Below are 20,065 nucleotides of genomic sequence, written 5' to 3' on the forward strand. Positions count from 1 at the left end.
TTGTGATTTTTTTCTATAGAATGTCGTTCTTTTTTGGGGCTAACGAGAACTTTAAAAACTGCTAATTTTGTCACAATAAGAGGAACATTCAGTGAACGTGGAGATGTTTCTCTATAGTTTTACACCTCTACAATGGATATATCATCATATATCATCAACCGGATATCATGTTTTCCAGTTGTCTGTTCGTTCATCCATTCTTGGGAATGTGACATCTCATTGAGGGGATTCTTTTCAAATTCGGCACAAATGTCCTCTTGGACTCAAGGATGACCTGATTAGATTCTCATGGCAAGTTATGTCCACTGGGAACTTTCATCCATCCAAAATCCGGTGAATCTAATTTACTATATAAACTTATAATATTAACACAATGTAGTTACCATTTTCACTACATCATCTACATTAATCAATTTCTGTGTAGAAATTATAAGAAAGGTATTGGATGAATTTACAATTTAAATTGTTAAATGAATCTTATTTTGTTCATCTACTGAATGTGATTTAGCCACCTACTACAGTGAGTCTTAACTGATGATGTGCAAACTCACAACACAGACTTCAACTCAGCAACAAGCAGCATGAATTAGCTGCATTAAAATCCACAACTTAAGTTGGAAAATTGGATAATAGACCGTGCTAGAAGACAAAATACAGACACTACCAGAATTCCAGTGTCCTTGTTAGAGTAAATTGTGAGATGTGGATCATCCTCATTTGCACAGAGGTGTCTGAACTTTAAAAAGCTACATGGCACTAAAAGAAAACAACTAACTTGTTTTACCTTAACCACCACACAGAATATGAAGAATTAAAAAAAAAAAAAATTGATTTAAATTGTCAGCTTTAGATTTATTTTTCATAGGGCAACAAACAGGTGTAAGTAATAATATAATCCAATCACAATAATCTAGCATGAAACCTTTACTGTACTTTGCAAGAGTCCAGTTTCACAAAAACAGCAACAAACAGACGAAACAAATATTATAATAACAATTAGCAGTATGGTCTGTCATCGCTGCAATAATTCTGGGACTGTAATCATATGATTACACGTGTCTCTATTGGACAGGCTCTACAAAAAATCAGAACAAAAGCTATTGCGTAACTGATTCAGCCCAAACCTCAGATTGTCCGTTATTACAGTATTTTTTAGGCTGTTGCATGCGGCTTATGCTCCACAACAGAGTGCCATCTGTAAATCTCCTGTTCTCTTAAGATCTTCACCAACGAGCAGCAAAAGGGTTAAGCCGGTAATTCTGCCACAGTTTTACAGATCATTGATTTGTTTGGATGGATGAGGCCACCGTTTGTTGCAGAGGTGTTGATTATGGATGGCGAATGCACATAAAACACTTCATTTATTTTTGTGCTGTGAGGTGTTTCTAAGGACAAACAGTGTTCTGAATGTTTTCCGCTCTGGCAATTAAAGCCGAGCACGCAGCAATTTCATGGAAACATTTGTGCAGTGAGTGAATGGTGCCTGGTGCCCTTTAACCTCGGCGGCTTCGCACCAACTCTCCGCTCTGAGACTCCTTCTCCCCGTTCGCATCTATCTGCAGCAGCCTTAGAGATAAAGCATCACTGTTCCTTAGGCCAGGTCGCTAAGCTGCCTCTCCCTGCTCTAATCTTATTATCAGCCCAAGCTGGCTTTAGCAGGGAGGGAGATGGGATGGACACAAGTCGGACAGAAAACAACAACATACCGTGACCACTGTCCTTTGACTCAGGAGACAATTGCATTGTAGCAGAAAGAGACCAAACTGGTAGTGAGCATAGAGTGTTGCATGTAAGCCTGGTGAAAGATGTTCACTTGATGAAAAAAAATAAGTTAAGAAAAAATCAATAAAGTGTAACAGCAGATCGTTATTCTTACACCAGTTTCTGTCTGATGTTTTACAAGCCATATGTCATTTCTGCTTTTTAAGCTTCTCTAATAATAATAAAATAATGAAAGACACTTTTCTATGGAGCTCCTGCCTACACACATTGTCACATGCGAAGGAATCACCAACATTCAAGTCAATCATTTGTCTCAATACAATCACTTATTGGGAAAATGAAAAGATGCCTCGAGTGGTTTGTTTTCACTATGATACTCAGCATCACCTGATTTCAAATATCAGGTGTTGCACAACATGCAATAATGCAGACAACAACTCATTCTGGACATGAATTATGTTTTGCACTTGGTGTCAATTTAAACGTGAGGCATCAAGCAGCTGTGTTCTTGTTCTCTGTGCCATGAAAAACTAACCTGGCAAAATTAAAACGCCTTTTTAACCTCTGTTTTCAAAGACGAATGAAATCAAGCTCCTGAGGGCACAGACCATTGTCCAGACCTTAAGATAAACCAATTACCCCCACACCCCACTCACCTCTCTTAAAAGATACACACATGTGTAGCTGAGCAGGAGCGATATGTTTTTTTTTTTTTAACACTTTTTCACTATGACTAATAAAACTGAAAAATCTTACATAGAGAGTAATGATCTTTTTTTCTATTTTGCTCAAACTAAGTGGAATGATTATAGACTCGCAGGGTTGTGGGGTTAATGCAAAATTTACTTGGCACTAAGAAATGTTATCATATCTTAATAATATTTATACTGAAAGGAAACATAAGTATAGGATGTCCACTCCGTTTCAATTCTCATGCTAAAATGTGCGTGAAAATCATAATTAAAGCAAAGATTTTGGCCACTGAGTTTTTGGTCTCTATGACCCGAGGACCGAATCGGGCCTGCAACCATTTTAGTTATGGTTAGATAGACATGGTTATTTTGTTGAAACTGAAGCGTTGCAATGGTGAATGCTAAAGTATTTGTGTTTGATTTCATGTGGAATATCTAATTTGGGGGGACATTTTGTTTATTTAATTAAAGGAAGAAATTATTTTTAATACTGTTGGCTTAAACAGTTATATTCTTGTCTAATGGTATTTAGTTCTCATAAGAAATCACAGTCCTTAGAGTAACCCAAACCTTAACTTACTGAGATAATAACAGTTACTGTAAAAGTAAATAAGAAACAAGGAACTCTGGGCCTATTCGACTAATAATAAAAAAAAATGTATATGGGCAACACTGGTGCATCCAAACACACAAAACAATTAGTTAACAGCTCCTCATTTTTAGCCACTGCTTACTGCTGTATTCACTGGTCCCAGTCCCTAAAGCACATTAACTCTGCGTTGTTGCTCTCTGTAGACGGGTCTGCACACAGCCAAAGATTGTGAGGGAAGATGCTGCACTCTGTACAACTGCAGGTGCACAATTTCTGTTTTTTTTTGTTTGTTTTGTTTTTGGTACGTTCGGTTTATCCTGTGAGTTCAGAGTCGCCACATCAGTTGTCCGCATGTTGATTTGGCACAGTTTTTACACCAGATGCCCTACCGGGCTTAGACCGGCACTGCACAGTTGGGGATGGAAATGGACTGTTGGGGGTTCAGTGTCTTGCCCAGAGACATATATCCAGGACCGGGGACCCTGTGGTCCATGGACAACTGCCTTACCAACTGAGCTACAGCGGAAAAAAATCCAACAGAGTGATACATCATTTTAAAAGATAGTGTCATGTCATTTTGAGACCAGTCGATGCCCACGTGGACCCCGCCCAGCACAACATTCTGATAGGTGTATCTGCAAAACATCATATTTAAGAGATTTATTATATCGGGTTAAATACAGCTTGACACAACTAATACTAAAAAGAGTTTCTTTACAAAAATATGGATGCAGGCTTGATTTGGATATGTTTTCATACTCTTCTCCTTACTTACAAAAAAAGAGTAACGATGTACTACCATGGCAAAAGGTTAGATCAGTCTGCACATGGCGAACAACTTTACCTGGATGAACGTTATTTATATATTTTACTTGACCTTTAACTGTGTTTGGTGACTTTAAATAAAACCTCTTCCCTGGTTTGGCAGAGGAAGCTGCACACGCTTTCATGCTGCAGCTCTATTTCTGTAACTGCAGCAGTTACACTAATTTTCTCATTTAGAATCACTGAGGAAATACAAGAGCACTGATGAGAAGATCTAAATGCACAACGGTCACCTCGTCCACTGGATTTGACTGAAAACAGGAGCTGGAGCAGGATCTTTGGCCATATTTTGTTCTTCTTTTGGGTAATTAGTCAGAAAGAATGAATAATGAAACACAGTTTTAAATGCTACAAAACCAGGAAATGTTTCAGTCTGAATTGCTGATTAATCACGAACTGCTTATGACTTGCTACAGTATGAAAATGGAGCACAGTTTTTTAAGGGTATAAGTTACTTTACTTAAACACTGAGCAATACAGTTCTTCTTTTTTTAAAAGAAGGTGTTAATTAGAAGCTGAGGCAAACAAATTATTACTGGTTTTGAACCAACTCAGACACAAACCTTGTTGACCCTTGAACGTTTCATCTAGTGCCATATCCAATCAAGTAATTGTGGGCATGGTGGTTAGTAATAAAGTGTAGAAGGAGTTTCACTTTATTTCAGCCGTGGCACCAGTGAAAAAGTCTTTTCCTGGTAGCAGCTGTATTGTCTATTGACTTTGTACTACAGGATTTGCAGGATGAAGGCAGTAATGTCTGTAAGTAATGTCTGTGCCATCTCACTCAGACATTTGCCTTTTCACATGCAGCGACCACAAGTGTCTAGAGAAGCTCAGGGTTTCAGTAGCTTAAGTTCCAATGCAAACCAAAGAACAGGAGTTTTTTCTGTTATCGGCTGTAATAATTCCCTGACTTTGCTTTTGCGGTTTAGCCAACTCATTGTGTGTCTTGAATTCACTAATGATGTCTTTTCCCTCTGGGTGGAGGGTGGAGTTCCAGCATCCAAACCCTTTGTACCGAAGGTTTGTAGTTTGTGCCATCTGCTATCCAAACCACAGAGCTTTGTCATGTCTGTGTGAATTCTGAGGTGCCACAAATCTACATGTAAAACCATGTAAAAGCTGCCACTAACAACTGCTTTCATCATTAATATGCCAATTTTCTTTTTTGTTGTTTTGCTCCGTTAACGGTTGCAAGTTTGTCATTTCCATCTCTAAGTCTGGTTTTTATCATCACGTGTACAGCATGTTGTTGTCTGAGCAACAGTCCAAAACTCACAGGTATCCAATTCAACATGATGAAGACAATCATCAAATCCATGCAACATTTTTATTTGAATATTTACTTTAACAAAGGATCAAAGTAGCTGCAGATCCACTAAATGATTACTGAACTAATTACTTCAGCTTTAAATGTGTACACTACTCTGTAAAGTCAGAGCTCACATCCACAATTTGGGACATCAAGGTCAGTCCCTTGCTACTGGAATCTAACTTCGTTTAGGGGAGATTTTATCCTGGATGGCTGAAGGCTTTAGTACTTACTTGGAATTTCTATGTGGCAAAATTAATCAGAAAAACTCATGACCCATTTTACTGAGAGCTGAGCCCGAAAATGCTGTATTGTATGTATTAAGGAGAGTCACTGTCATAGATCTTCACAACAAGCAATGTGACAATATGATTTTACAAAACACTCATTTAACAAGTGCACAACTTAGGCCTAATGGGCAAAAAGGCCACGAGATGACACCTTTCTCTCAAGCACCAGACGTGTTATCACATGTAAAAGACCTGAAAATAGCATCCTGCAGTACGTCATATTGTAGCTACTGTACATGGCAGGGTGCCGCTCTCTAGCCTGAACCATTTATCTCTATGTCTCACCAGTTTAAGGATACATTCTGCATGTTAGGAGGAGACGTGATACCAGAGAACATTCATGACTTCAACTTCCCGCCTGAAATGAGGCATACTAAAGGTGCCACAGTTGCTGCGCTTATCAGGTCTGAGCAGGTGTCTCAGAAACAGCTGTGTTCACCAGATCAATTTAGGGGACTAACCAGCCTCTGGGCTTGAAATAGAAGTGAGCAAATCCCCTTCCTGGAAAAAAAAAAAAAAGAAAAGCTATATAGGTAAGCCTTGTGCTATAGGTCCTAAAATATGTATCTTGGGAGAGGGCTTAACTAAGCAGTTTGTGTTTTTGGATACATGTCATGTTAATTTAATTTGAGCTGAGCTAAAAACTGTTTACCTTTTTTCAAAACACTATTTGAGAGTGTGCACAACGGCGTTGCCACAGGCTACTGTGTAAACTAATTACTATAGTTTTTACTGTATGTGTCAGATCTTCATGCACAGGCCTACCTGCTCCTTAGAAAGTACTGTGATTACTAAAGTACTTTTCATACCAATCTCATTCAAACGCTCTAAAGCTTGATCTATAGGCAAGTAAGCCGTAGTAGTAAAAACAAAATAAACACATAGAATTAGCTATTTGTTGCAAAGTGAAAATGTCTTTTAAACTGATCTAAATGCTTCTCCTTTGAATTCACAGGTCGAATAAATTTTTTTTTTTTGCCAGTGAGTAAAAGAAAAAACCTACAATAAAACAGCTATAACAGCCATTTCAGATCCTGGGGCAAACTGAGCTTCTGTGTCCTGCCAAACAAACCTGGATGGGAGAACAAGAGGAGCCAGGGATCAAACTTCTGATCCTGCGGTTAGTTGATGACCCACTCTACCTCCTGCATGACAGCCACCAATCATCGAAGGTGATGCTCTTCCGATTAACCTTCCCTGGCCACAATAATGACATTTGGAAATGCTTATAGACAGCGGTATCACTTCAAGTGATCGTAAGGTTATTTCTCTCTAGCTTCAACTCTCACTCATCCCAAAGAGCCAATTATTCCAGGGTTCGACAGATCACTGAGATTATAAAATATGGTTTGGCCTTATTTTCTCCTTGGTGGCTGTTTCTGTTTTGAGCGCCAACCCCCCGGGGTTTTAATTCTAATGGCAACTGCCTCCCCACCACCAGAGGGACCAAGCAGAATGAAAATTTGATCGACAAACCAAATTGATGCTGCTGCAGCGATAAACACTTGAGGCCAGGAAAACGAAGGGAGGCTATTTATGGAAAAAACAAAACAAAGGCCATTTCAGCAGGATTTGTTGTAACGTGTGGTGAGCAGATGAAGTAAATCACAGAATCATAATTTAACTTTGGTAATTCTGTCGGCCATCTGGCGATATTCTTTAATGGGGTTATAAAGTCAATCTATAACTTGCTGCACAAGATGCAACCTGCAAAGAAACTGTCAGTGCTCAGAACAAACAGCCAACAGACAGAATTAGATTGTAGCTTGTGAACATACTGGAGCATATAGAAGCTAGCGAGCCTCATGAGACCAAAAACAGAGCTAAAGCAGAGCGAATACTCAACAAACAACTACAAATTTGTAATAGTAGCAATATTGAGTTATCACTGGAGCCTCACAATACTGCTTCAAACATACACATATCAATAATTTATACTTGTTATAGGGCAACACATCAGTTGTAGGAGACGATCCCTCTGGTAAAACCATAGATTAACTGCCGCCAAAGGAATAAACAACCAATCACCTGATTTCGATAAATCATTATTTATTGATCTAATAACTACTGAGAAAAACACTGGTGATAAATAGTCGGCACAATATACAGACCAAGGAATAAACTATTTGGAAATTGATAATGGAGTTCAAGACAGAAAATATAACAAAACATTGAGCAGATGATGAGTGAAAACAGGATTTATCCTAGAACTAAGAATCCCACTAAGACGAAGCAACACAGTATGTGTTGTCCAGCTCCCGAGGAGGAGAAGCTCTGTATCCTTGGGGACCAGAGATACATAGGGAGGGTTCTGAAGCTCTGGAGCATTGCCCTCAAGATGTCCAATATAACCGCGAAACAATTGTATAATTTGCCACAATGTGATTTGAGGATTAAGGCTGGTTGATGAGACAGATCTTCTAAAAATAAAATGACTTGGTCTAACATCAAAAGTTGGTTCAGTCTATTTACTTGTTAGTTAAAAGTTAAACTTGGCTTCAATAAAACATACAAAAAGAACAAAATGATTATGTGGCGAGTTCAGGGTCCAACCCGAACTCACAGCTTGAGCTTTTTTCCCAATCTGTCTGCTGCTTAATTAGCTTAATTCTTAACTCTTAACCCTTCCGATGCTGAGCCTTTTGTCTATTTAGCTAAACTCCTTTCAGATGCCTTTCCTGATGCTTAAGGGTATTTTTTTAATGCCTTTGGAAGAAATGTCTAGTTTCCTTTTTCTGAAAAAATACATATTCTGCTTATGCAGAGCCCATCCATGCCAGGATGTCCTGGGTTCAAACTAAGTTAGATCTTGATTGAGAATCATTGTGTTCATTTTTGTAGGGGAGTCTTCATAATTTACACTTACAAATTTAGGGATTTGGTGTCCATGTGCATTTACATGTCACGGGAGTCTTTGTTCATCTAGAGAATATTATTCAAGACCTGATCCGAAAAAGGAGGGGGTCCACTCTCCTTTTGCTGGTGGACAGGTTCAAGATCCGTTTGTTGCAAGAGTCTGTCTCTGCAGCCTCGTTTGTGGACTCAAGAATGTTGTTCTGTTTGGGGCTTATTGTTATTTTGGATACTGATTTAGAAAACAAAATGATCTGATGCCATCATGGGACTGTGATAATATCTACCAAGACATTAGACTATTATTTCCCTGTGTTCTGGATAGTGGCCTGACAGGACGCAGCTGATCCCTGATCCATCAAGATCACCTCCTGCAGTTCAGCACAAGGGGAAGTGCAGTCTACAAAAATACAGTATGCACCTTTAACCTACTAGTAATCTGAGAGACAAAATCAAAACACTCTTGGCCAAGTCGATCGTCTTTCTGCTCTGTCTGACACCACCACGTTGTGCACGGCCCCTTTAGGTATGAAATTAACGTTTATGCCCTCATGTTAATATTTCAGTTTATCTTTACTATATTAGCATGAAGGTGATGCTATGGTCAATGTCACATCACAGGTCCTAAACCTGCAGGATGCCAGTTGAACTATGCTGTTCGGTCAGTAAATCCTTCAAAACTAAAGGTTTCAGTAAAGAAGGACAGAAGCAGAATATTTTCTAGTCTGAATTTTTTTTTAGTCTATAAGGAGGAAAAAAAACCTGTGTGGTCGAGGCGCCTCGCCATTGCAGGATTGACCCGAGGGACCTGCTTTAGCTTCACATAACCACGCCTGCAGCCTGTGAGGGAGGACCGTTTACACCTTAAACCAGATGACAGCACTAATCTGGCTACGAAAACCCTCCCTTCCATCTGGCAAGACAGTGAAGCAACAGGAGCCAGGATGCATGGCTCTCACTTCTCAGTGAATACTGATCCCTCATCTCTGCTCTGACAACTGTCGTGCTTCCAAAAGTGCCAGTTCTGTTTCACAGGGCTTTCATCTACCATTTTCAAACTAACCAATCACTACTACAGCAGAGCAGAAAACCCAGCCAACCCTGAACTTCAGATGAAAATAATGCTTTACTATTACAGCCAGAAGATTGTAATCTTCTTGCATCTTACTGCAAAACTCATCATCTGCTGCCTCCAGAAAGCCCATTTACTACCTGCACTACAAAGTCAAAAGAATAAAGGGGCTTTTTTCTTTCTCTACAGACCAGCAGTTTTTACGCCTTTTACTCCTGCAAATCAATCTTACTCTCTGGATTAAAGCAAACATTTTAAAATGCTGACAAAATACTTTTCTAGTCATATTTTTTATTTTTTTTTATAGAGGAGCCTCTATCTTTGGATGACAACCTCTTAAAAAAAAAAATAGTTTTGATGCTGATTTGTTTTAGTTCCAGAAACTGAGTAATTGTGATGAATTTGCAGAAATAGGATGAAAATTAATTTCAGCAGGTTAACACAGCTTCCCCGAGTCACAGACAGCAGCACTACTAGGATTTCTTTGTCTTAAACTGCAGCATACAGTATAGCTCTTGGTACATCAAATGTGGCTGCAGATGATAGTTAGCAGACCTGCCTTGTGCATGTGTGTGTGTGTGTCCATGTATGTTTGGTCTCTGAAGTTCACACACTGGTTTCTTCTCAGAGCAAAGGTCTCATTTAAAAAGGGAATGTACCTCATTACAGTGCGCCATTTTCTCAGGGTGCACCTGGCCTAAATCATCACGACCCTCGCCTACGCCTGGAGTGTGACACACTGCTCAAAGATGCATCATTTATGGTCTGGGATCAGCAGGGAAACCAGTGGCTAGTACAAATATAACGCACCTCATTTAGATGCTTTTTCCTGCCTGTGATTCGAATGCTGTGAAGCTACTGTATCTGACGTAAGACTGAAGCATAAAGTCAGGATGTAAAATGGCCAAGTGGGAAGACTGAGGTGGACTTACGTGTTCTGACATTCTCTTTTCTCAGGTGCTCACATCATTTCACTAATGAAGATGGAAAACAGGTGCATGCCTGTTGCCACACCAGCAGCTTTCACTCTGTGCTTCACAATGAATCTATGCACTTGTGATTTATTTTTAACTACAATCTGCTACAACCTGCATTTGCAGGCAGGTTTAACGATGGATTTAACAAACTAAACAAACAGACTTGCTCTTTAATAAAAACCTCAGGCACAAAATGATATCCGTACGTGTTAGTGAGCAGTGGGATTAAATTAGGTAAAATTCGGACTCCCTGAAGAACGTTGTGGCCACAGTGAAACTAGCTTTAGGTTTACTGATGATTAATGCTGAGAGGGTCTCTCTTTCTTGTTATTATGTGACTACACAAGTTATCTTTGCACTGCTACATAAAGTAGAAGCTACAAAGAGACCAGATCACTGTTATGTGCCTCTGGAGTATACATGAATCTGCCCAGATGGATAAAATATACAGTCCCCCCCCAAAGTACTGCAAAGCACTGGCAGGGCCATTGCATGCCCCCTGTCCTGGTTGTGATCAGGCATCAGAATGGTCGTATAGGAATAAATACGGTTCAGGTTTTCCTGGGGATATCCTGTTCACAGGAATAGGACCTGAGGATGCAGTGACTTTAACCTATGACCACCAAAATCTAATCAGTTCATTCTTGAGGCCAAGTCTGTGCCACATTTGTTGAGTGTTTAGCATCAACTTTAGCTTTTAGTATTTCTTAATGCTGAACACACCTATTCTTTGCAACGAGTGGTTGTTGCAAGTTCCCAGCAACATAGACACAGAGAAGTTTTTTCAAATGTCAGAAAAACATGTTGATAAAAGAAATTGATAACCCGAGAGGCATACGATTCCCTCAAATGGATTAAACAATTCAGAACATGCTCTCAATTCATATCTCTAATAAACGGACAACCCAAAAATAGGATGCTCCTTTAGCTGCGACAGTGGCAAGAAAAAAAAATGCTTCTACATAAAATTAATATTAGAATAATTTTACTAATATTATTTTCTTCAGCACCACATCACTAGATCTAAAATTATAAACCAATGTGTTTGATAGCTGTTTAAACTGTCACCATGAAAACACCAAACAAGGGGATATGTTGGAAAAAAAAAACAGTCTTAAACTATAGTGTCTTGTAAAATCTGTGCCTATGAACTGATGCTGTCTTTTTTAAATATCTCTGTAGTTTCAGCACATGTACCAGACCATTATTCCTACACCCTGCTGAGAGTGTTGCATTTTACAAGAGAAGCCTAAAGTATTTCAGCCGTTTTAAATGTCACACAGTATCAGTAACCATCATCGGCATTTGTTATCTTTAACTGCTGCGGAAACATATTCCTCTCTGATCAGATTGGAGAATTCTTCCTCTGGGGTTTTGCAACAAATGTAGAAGCGGTTCCCAGATCGACAAGCAATTTTTCTTCGATGTCCTATTGACAGCAGCCACTAAAAAGTAGAATATGAATTAATTGTTTTCGTTATAACAGTTTCTGTGGCCCTTTTTTTTTTTTTTTATCATACGGCCTGAATCCCCCCTTGTCAACATTATGGACTCACATCGTGTCTATGGATCAGTCTTTCACCATGTTTGTTTTATTTATAGGCTCGTGTATGCCCACATTACTACGTGTATGCAAACATGTCAGCACAACCCGCATTCTTAATAACTAACTATTTGTAGCCCAGTGGAACCAGTATCTTATATATTTTCCTTTTTGACCATGGCTTCGATACTTCATACACTATTGAATGATAACACTTCTTGTTTCTTAATACGAACTAAGTACTAATCCAGAGTCCCTTCTCTCCCAAATTTAAAATCTGCACCTTATTGGAATCGAATCATGTGGAGCCCACTTTGTCTGAAAAAATGTTACTGGAGACATATTTTATTTCGTAATACTAACAACAAAGAAACATATTTAATGTCGATAGGTTACATTGAGGCAAATCTTAATAAGTTCAGTTTCAGTGCTGATGCAGATGTGGTTTAACACATGGATGAGCACTACCTCAACTACGAGTGCTGCATGGTTTCAAATTGTATGTGTGTGCGTATTGAAATCTCACTTTTATCCCACTTCACTGGTTAGCTGGGTTATTGACAAAGTTGTTAACTTCCCTGCTCCATTATGGAGTTTAATCTCCGGTCATTCCAAATGAAAACATGAATAAAAACAGTTTTTCACATCTCAGGTGAGAGACATGTGCTGGTGATGTTTACACACCTTGCCTCTTCTTCTATACTATAAATGACCATTTTCTTTAGTAAGTTATTGCTAACATGACTCCATCATTCCTGACTGAGCAGCAACATGATGAAGGCTATTGGGCTGTTAAAGTATGCTGTGGATGGCAAATCACTAATGCACTCAGCTTCGCTAACATCAAAGCGAGCCATCCGGTAAGCAAAATGCTGATTAGTTAGAGCATAATGGTTTACATTGTGTGCCATATTTCTCTTTCTGATGTGGGGGCAATGTGGACTGTTCATTTAATGTGCATCCGTTGAATTGTACGCAGCTCAAATATAATAAAATGATTACACACCATAGGAAACAACTGCCAGTGCAATGGTCATATGCACTATACTGTCTCGTTTTTTACTGTCATTAGATTAAGCCTATGCATTTAAATGTTCAATATATTGAAAAATATTGAAATTTATATCACAATTTTCCAGTATTTTTCAGCTGTATACAGTAATTCTGCAAGGTATAATTAATCAATCACTAAGATCTATAAGCAAGTATGTATCAGCCAGAGTCTTTGAATTAAGTGACACTTATTGTTTCTTGTTTGCATGTCACAGAGCTCAGTGAAAACAGGCCAAACCCTGCTAATATCAACAGTAGCCGACAGCCCCAAGTCTTCACAAATTCAGACGTTTCAGGGAACATTCTCAAAGACACACAAAATTACCACAAAGAGACACAAAATGACCTTCCTTTGCCCTTTTACTCAAACCAAGAGGGTCACTATAATTTGCCTGTGCCCAATTCCATCCAATTTGAAAACACAAATAATCTGTACCTTGTCATTGTTAACATGCTACCACATCCATCAGCACAATCAGATTGTTTTGATCACCTGCCTCAAAGTCACATTAGCTCAATGAGCCGGCATGCAGAGCTCCAATCAACAACTGTCAACTTCCACTACTGTAACTGTCACAGAGAAAATCAACCTGATGTTGTCTGAAGTCGAACACGCAGCAACTGTTGTGTGTAGGAACACAGAAATGTGAGCACCACTGTCCTCTTTATTGTGTATAGAGAGCGTGAGCCAATTAATTTGACCTAGTTTTACATGGCTTTAGCTCTTTAGGCTTATTCTGCCTCCAATCAGTGTCTGCAGCCTCTACGGGGGTCCTCAGTCAGTCCATGGTAGGCACAGTGGACTTCGGTAAATTAGGCTCTCTCAACCCATGCTATGTGTCACACTAACAAATGCTTTCGAATGTGAAACTAGTGGCAGTGAGGATGAATTCAGCTCAATAAAGAGATTTAGAAGATGCAGCAGCAGATTGGTAACAACAAAGACTTTTAATAATTTTCATTTTATTAACATGCAGGAGGAGACAAAACTAAAGGATGTTATCTAAGCGGTTCTGTTCAACAATATTGGCAGCTTTTATTATAGCCGTTATTTCCTCACATCACACTGGCACTACGTGGTTATAGTCAGGGATGGACGTCTATAGGTGATTACAACAGAATGGATTAGTTGCTTAGTCGATTAGTTGGTTTGAATGAAAAATAAGTGTTACTAATTGAGCTAATTAGCCATTTCAGCTATCTGTTAAGAAAAAGCTGAGCCAAAAATCCAAATTTTCTTCGCTTCAGATTAATCAATCCAAATTGAATATCTTTAGGTTTTGGAAAACTCTGGAGAAATAGTAGTACTCATACCACAAAGTGGTACCCCAGAGTCTTGGGGAAAGGCCTAACGACTAAACTCCAAGTGGCTCAAAATCTCTACCTTAAATCAAAAAAGGCGGGTTTTAAAAGTAGAAGTAGACGTAGTAGTAGTAGTAGTAGTAGTAGTAGTAGTAGCAGGATTGTTGACACATAGGGTCTCAGTTGGGGTTTTGCCCCTCTCCGTTTAGATCAGCTGTGGTTTTAGAACTATGGACAGCGCTGTTTGTTGCGGTGCCATGCTGTCAAAATAACACAGAGCCAGACAGACACAACATGTACTTACTGGGAATTCTCACTATAAGCCAGACATGAGCAGTGTGGCCTGTGTTCAGATTCTCTGTCATCAGAAAAGCCGTCGGTGTATGTGTCTGTCAGCAGGACTAAGGGACAAACTCTCTTTCCCAGGCTGACTCACAGCACATGATTTTGTTGGTTTGTCTTTTTCCACTGCAGACAGCTGCATGTGCAAACAGGTAATATTTGCTCTGATTAGATCTGATTAAATATGTTTTTGATTTAAGTAGCCTTACGTTGTTGCTATACAGCCTGTATTTCATCACTTTATACTTGTGCTATGCATGTAGTAGTAGTACTAGCAGTAGTAGTACCAGCAGTAGTACCAACCTGACAATCCGTAGATATACTGATATTGAAACCACTCCACATCGCAAAGATGTTCAGTTTAAAACAAAATTAAACAAAAAATACAATAAACCGACTTGGAGCTTGCAAACTGCTTGCCTGAAGGTGGCTGAAGAAGGTGGTCAGCTACTTTTTGGAAGACTTGCTAAATTAGTGTTGAGGCCAAACCTGACCCCAACCTTACTCTAACTTCTGCCTCAGGCTGAGCTTAATGCTGCAGACCAACAACTTTGATGAAAACTGATGAAGTCTGAATTATTTCATGTGCAAAACTAGCAAAAGCTAATTGATACTCTGTTCTTTATCACTTTGAAAGCGATACAAATATGCACAGTATTTATAACATGCGTTATACTGACTGTCATATTAAATGTAATGCCTTTAAAACCTGGCAGCTGTGTAAAAACCATGGAGCAGATTTCTGCTGGCCTGGCAAAGTTTGGGGCGAATAAAAAAAGCAGCCTTCAAGAAGGGTCATCATAAGGGCAATATGCCCCCGTCTATGTGTGAAAAGGGCCATTGGTATCAACAAATTTTATTAATACATTTCAACAATTAATTTTAAAATTTAAAGTAACTTTTAATCATGTTAAATCATGCTAGAATCTAACTATAAACACTTCATAACCAATAAACAGTGTAGTCGACTGGCCAGTCAGATCTTACAGCCTTGTTCTGATTCAGGGAAATGAGAAAAGACAAACTCTGTCTAGACTTGACTTGGTGTCTTTGACAACTCCGTATCAAAAGTTACAACCAAACTGTGGATTTTCTTTGCTTCTAATGACGAGGACGACTGAGATTTTAATTCAATTCAAGATGGGGTTCAAAATCCGGCTAAAGCTAATTTATTAACCTCAATGTTACACAAATACTTTAGTTTTCTGATTGGTACTTTCAGATATCAACCAAATATCTCTTTATTACCACTCAGACCAGCCCCAGAAAAGCTTTACTCTATGGTTCATACTAATGCAGCAGTCGGCGTGAAACACTGCTGGTTCTAACACTGGACCACGACCGTTTAATTTATGTTTAGATAATCATGCGATACAAAATCAGAATTACCCTAAGCTCTGTGACTTATTCTGTGGAAAGGGACACAGGGATATATATGGCTCACAAACACCAGCCTACATTAGAGTCAAGTGACTCCGGACTCATTATAAACCAGCCATCACTGAACACAATCAGCTGAGAACATGACCACATTTTAATAGCTGGCCCAGTGAAATTTTTTACATTTTTGAGTCTGGCTCAATAGTCAAACAGCTGGAAGCTAAATGACCAAGTCAGTGTTCGCAGGCTAAATTTGAGCCACGTATTACATCATGGGTATGCTGTATAGTAGAACTAGAGAAGATTTATTGCCGCTAATGGTTACAAAACAGCAGAAATCAGAGGATCCTTGGAGGCAGCTGAGCAATAACAGATTTATTGTAGCGTTTAGCTCAGTTGGTAAGGCAGTCGTCCATTGACCATTTGGTCAGTGGTCCGATCCCCGGTCCCGGCTATATTCAAAGTGTCTCTTGGCAAGACGCTGAACCCACAACAGCCCATTTCCATCCCCAGCTGTGCAGTGCCGGTCCAAGCCCGGTAGAAATTGGGGAGGGTTGCGTCAGGAAGGTCATCCAGCGTAAAAAAAAAAAAAAACTTTGACAAATCAACATGCGGACAATGTTGCTCTGAAGTCACGGCATAAGCCAAAAGGTAAAAAAAAAAAAGTAACCAATTAGCCACGGTACAGGTTTCCTCGTTTCAAAATTGTGCAGGAAAGATGGCCACTACCCGAATTTGGTCGGCAGTTTCTTGATTCATTAAATCTGAAGGCATGGATGGACAGTTAGCCACTGTGAGAAATGTAAAACAGAAAGGACAGCACATGTAGTGCCACACCACAGGGCTTCCCCACATCTTAAGTCAGGTGTCCTCTGTATGGTGAAGAATGAAATACCCTTTCCAAGTAATTAAATCAAATGAAAGATGAAGCTAGATACAATCGCCCCCACCTCCCTTTTTTTGTTTTTGTGTTATCCAAAGGTACTCCTAGTGAAACCTGACTTTGAACCAAACAAATCCTGACATAACAGACATGAGCTGTAACAATCTCTGATCTCCACACTGGAGGAAAGCCAGCATCTGGTAAGAAATGATGCAGCAGTACAGTTGACAGCAACAAGAGCCCGAAGGGCTTTTTTGCAGTAGAGCTTGAATGATGTACAATATGTTGATAAGAAAGAGGAACATTAATGATTTAACGAATCTTGTCAATATTTTGGGATTATGTAAAGTATTAGCATCCAGCTGGAAAACGGCCCTCAGCTTTGGCTCCAGATAAAAGATTTACAGTCCAAACTCATAATTAGCTGATTAATATGACAAAAACTGTTTTATATTCTCGTACTGTTTAACTAAATACTATGAGTTATTCTGCCAATGTATTTTTTTTTTTTAAATCTAATCAGTTTAATCATGCATTCACTGCTAACTGCATAAATACAACCCACACCAGTGCAAAGCCAATGCTGGGTGGAGGGCTTTGAACTTGAATAACCATTATGTTCCTACATGTAATGGCTGGGACTTCTTGTCCAGAATAGTTTTTTTAAAAATGACATCCTGCTCTTTCAGGTACACTTGTGCTTTTTATGTTATTTTTAACCTCACAAGGGACAATAACCATCAAAAGAAACCAAAAAAAAAAAAAAAAAAGCAACAACATTTGACTTCCTTGAAATTCATTTCAGAGCATTCAACCATGCAGCAACATTATGCCCTCTTAAGATGAAGAGTACTCGGCTGTGTGTGTTTTAAAAGGGGACCTCTGGTTAAAAAAACACACACACACACACACACACACACACACACACACACACACACACACACACAGAAGCAGCTACATCCTCAATGGAATTCAAAGCAATAAAAATTACATATTTCATGAATTGTCAGCCTGCTTGTTCCTGCATCTGAAATCAAAATGTTCCTGGAGGAGGGAGTCGGGAGGCTCTTCAGATTGTTCAGGACACAACTGTAGCATTTGAGCAGGCTGATGCTGCAGCTTCTCATAAGTGCCAATAAGTCTTGTGGGAATGGATGTGAGTAATGCATTTTGAACTCACATCCATTTACTCTCTCAGGACTTAGAGCAAAGTGGATCCAAATGTGGTGTTAATGCAGCCTCATCTGAGAGGTCACACAGGTACAATAGGCTCTTTGGTCCGAATTATACTGGAGTGTCTTCATTTGTCACAGTAAATTCCTAACAACAATGCTCCGTGAGAAATATGTGGGGAAAACTTGTCGTTGTTGTTGTTTGACTTTCTAAAAGATTCCCAAGAAGGAGACTGATGGTTAACTTTCGGTATTTCTTCAAAATATGCTTTATCACCTGCTGTGAAGCTAACAAACTGCTGCTGGTCTCACTTTCCTCGTGCGGCTTAATCACTGTCAGTGCATTAATTAGCTTACCTTGAAAAATCCACAGTAACATCAGCATTCCACGAACTCTGGTCTTTATCTCCATGGCGCAACATCCACCGGCAGAAAGGCGCTTCTCTAAAGTTGACAGCAAAGCCTTCCTTCACACCCACCGCTGCTCCTTAATTGTCTTCACGTAGCAATTCAAGTGTCCCCTCCAAAAACCTGAAACGATAGAAAGCGTCCTTGTCCCATGCCGTCTCCACACAGCGGCAGGCAGCGCATGCAGCGCAGCGAGCGCCGAAGGCTCCGCTTGTCTTTTTTTAATGTAATTTTTTTTTTTTTTTTCAAGCGGGAGGAAGGTCAAACCAACCAGCAAGTACTTTCTGGTTCGTTGGTTGCTGGTGTTGAATCAAGTCTGATTTAGTTGTACTGACCGTGTGTAGATGAGTGCGCGTCGCTCCGTCAGCATCCTCACACTGTAGTTGTGAAGCGTAAAGTGCAGGCGCGCACTCACCTGCCTGCGCTGCTCGGTGCTGCCCCCTGGTAACCAAAGCAAAACTGCAGCTTGTCACTCAACGCAGCAGATGTTTCATCAAAGAGATATTGTGCCTTTCTCCTGCAGTCAGAGTCCTGTTTGTAAGCACGCAATGTGGACTGCTATCACTGTTTTTTATTCATTTACTGATTGTATTAATATGTGCTTTTGTGTGACATGTAGTGGGTTTTCAGTTCCATTAATTCTAGCTACATTCCCCTGTGTACGTTTGTATTTACAGTATTTGTTAGACTACATTATAAATCAAAAATTGCATTATGTCATTTGCACATTGCTCATTCAAAGCCTTCACTCAGTATTGACCCCTTTGGCAGTAATCACAAGTCTTTTAGCAGCAGTTTATCCATTTCATCCTGGCAGATTCTCTTAAGCTCTGTCAGAAAGTATTGGACTTACACCTGCCAGGCCTCTTAGACAGTGGACAGTGGGAGACCTGACTTGTCCTGACTCCACTATTGTCTTGGCCAGATGCTTTCAGGTCCCATCTGCCTGACGCAGGTGTTCTTCGAGGACCTTTGGCTGCATTCATCCTTCCCTCATTTCTGACCAGTGCACCTCATAGTTTGAAGCCACCATCCTGTTTTAGTGTACGGGCGGTGCCTGGTGCTCACTGTTCTCCCGGGAACACTCAAAGCTATTTTAAATGTTTTATATGATCCAGTGCAAATTTCATTACAAGAATTTGTTGCAGAGACCTGCAGAAAGCACTTTGCTCTTTATGTCTTTCTATATTTCTTGACATGTGGCTTGTGGAAATTTACATAGGCAGGTGTGTATATATGTCCAATAGGTTTAATTTACCACAGGACGACTACATTCAAGTTCTGTACACATCTCAAGGAGAAGTGAAGCAAACAGGGTGCACCTGACCACAATCTGGAGTGCAACAGTGGCATTTTGCCACAGCAACGGGTCTGAATACTGATTTTCAGTTTTTCAGAGATAGAACTGTGACTGTATGTATATTGTAGGATATTTAGTGTTTTATCAGAAAAAAAAATCGATCAATAGATACTTAAGTGAAATTCAAGACATCCAGACCTCATGCCAACCTCCATCCACGTATCCACTGTCTAAACCTCCTATTCTGCAAGGTGTCATGACAGTAACCCTCTGCCGCAGTGCAGCCAAATGCCAGATCTAGTAATTTAAAAAAAATCTACACCACAAGAAAGTGAAGAAAGCATCAT

At 39.6% G+C, this 20,065-nt stretch overlaps 1 protein-coding gene across 1 annotated transcript in view; it reads right to left on the minus strand.

Annotated features, from left to right (window-relative positions):
- Positions 1-18,822, minus strand: part of esamb (endothelial cell adhesion molecule b) — a 44,016-nt gene extending 25,194 nt beyond the window's left edge. Inside the window, exon 1 of the mRNA XM_067507375.1 lies at positions 18,368-18,822. Coding sequence (XP_067363476.1) covers positions 18,368-18,422 — 55 coding nt within the window. The 5' untranslated portion in view covers positions 18,423-18,822. The remainder of the gene's footprint in view (positions 1-18,367) is intronic.
- Between the last annotated feature and the right edge of the window lie 1,243 nt (positions 18,823-20,065).

The sequence above is a fragment of the Channa argus genome, chromosome 6, assembly GCF_033026475.1.
Source record: "Channa argus isolate prfri chromosome 6, Channa argus male v1.0, whole genome shotgun sequence".
In the NCBI taxonomy this organism is placed as follows: Eukaryota; Metazoa; Chordata; class Actinopteri; order Anabantiformes; family Channidae; genus Channa; species Channa argus.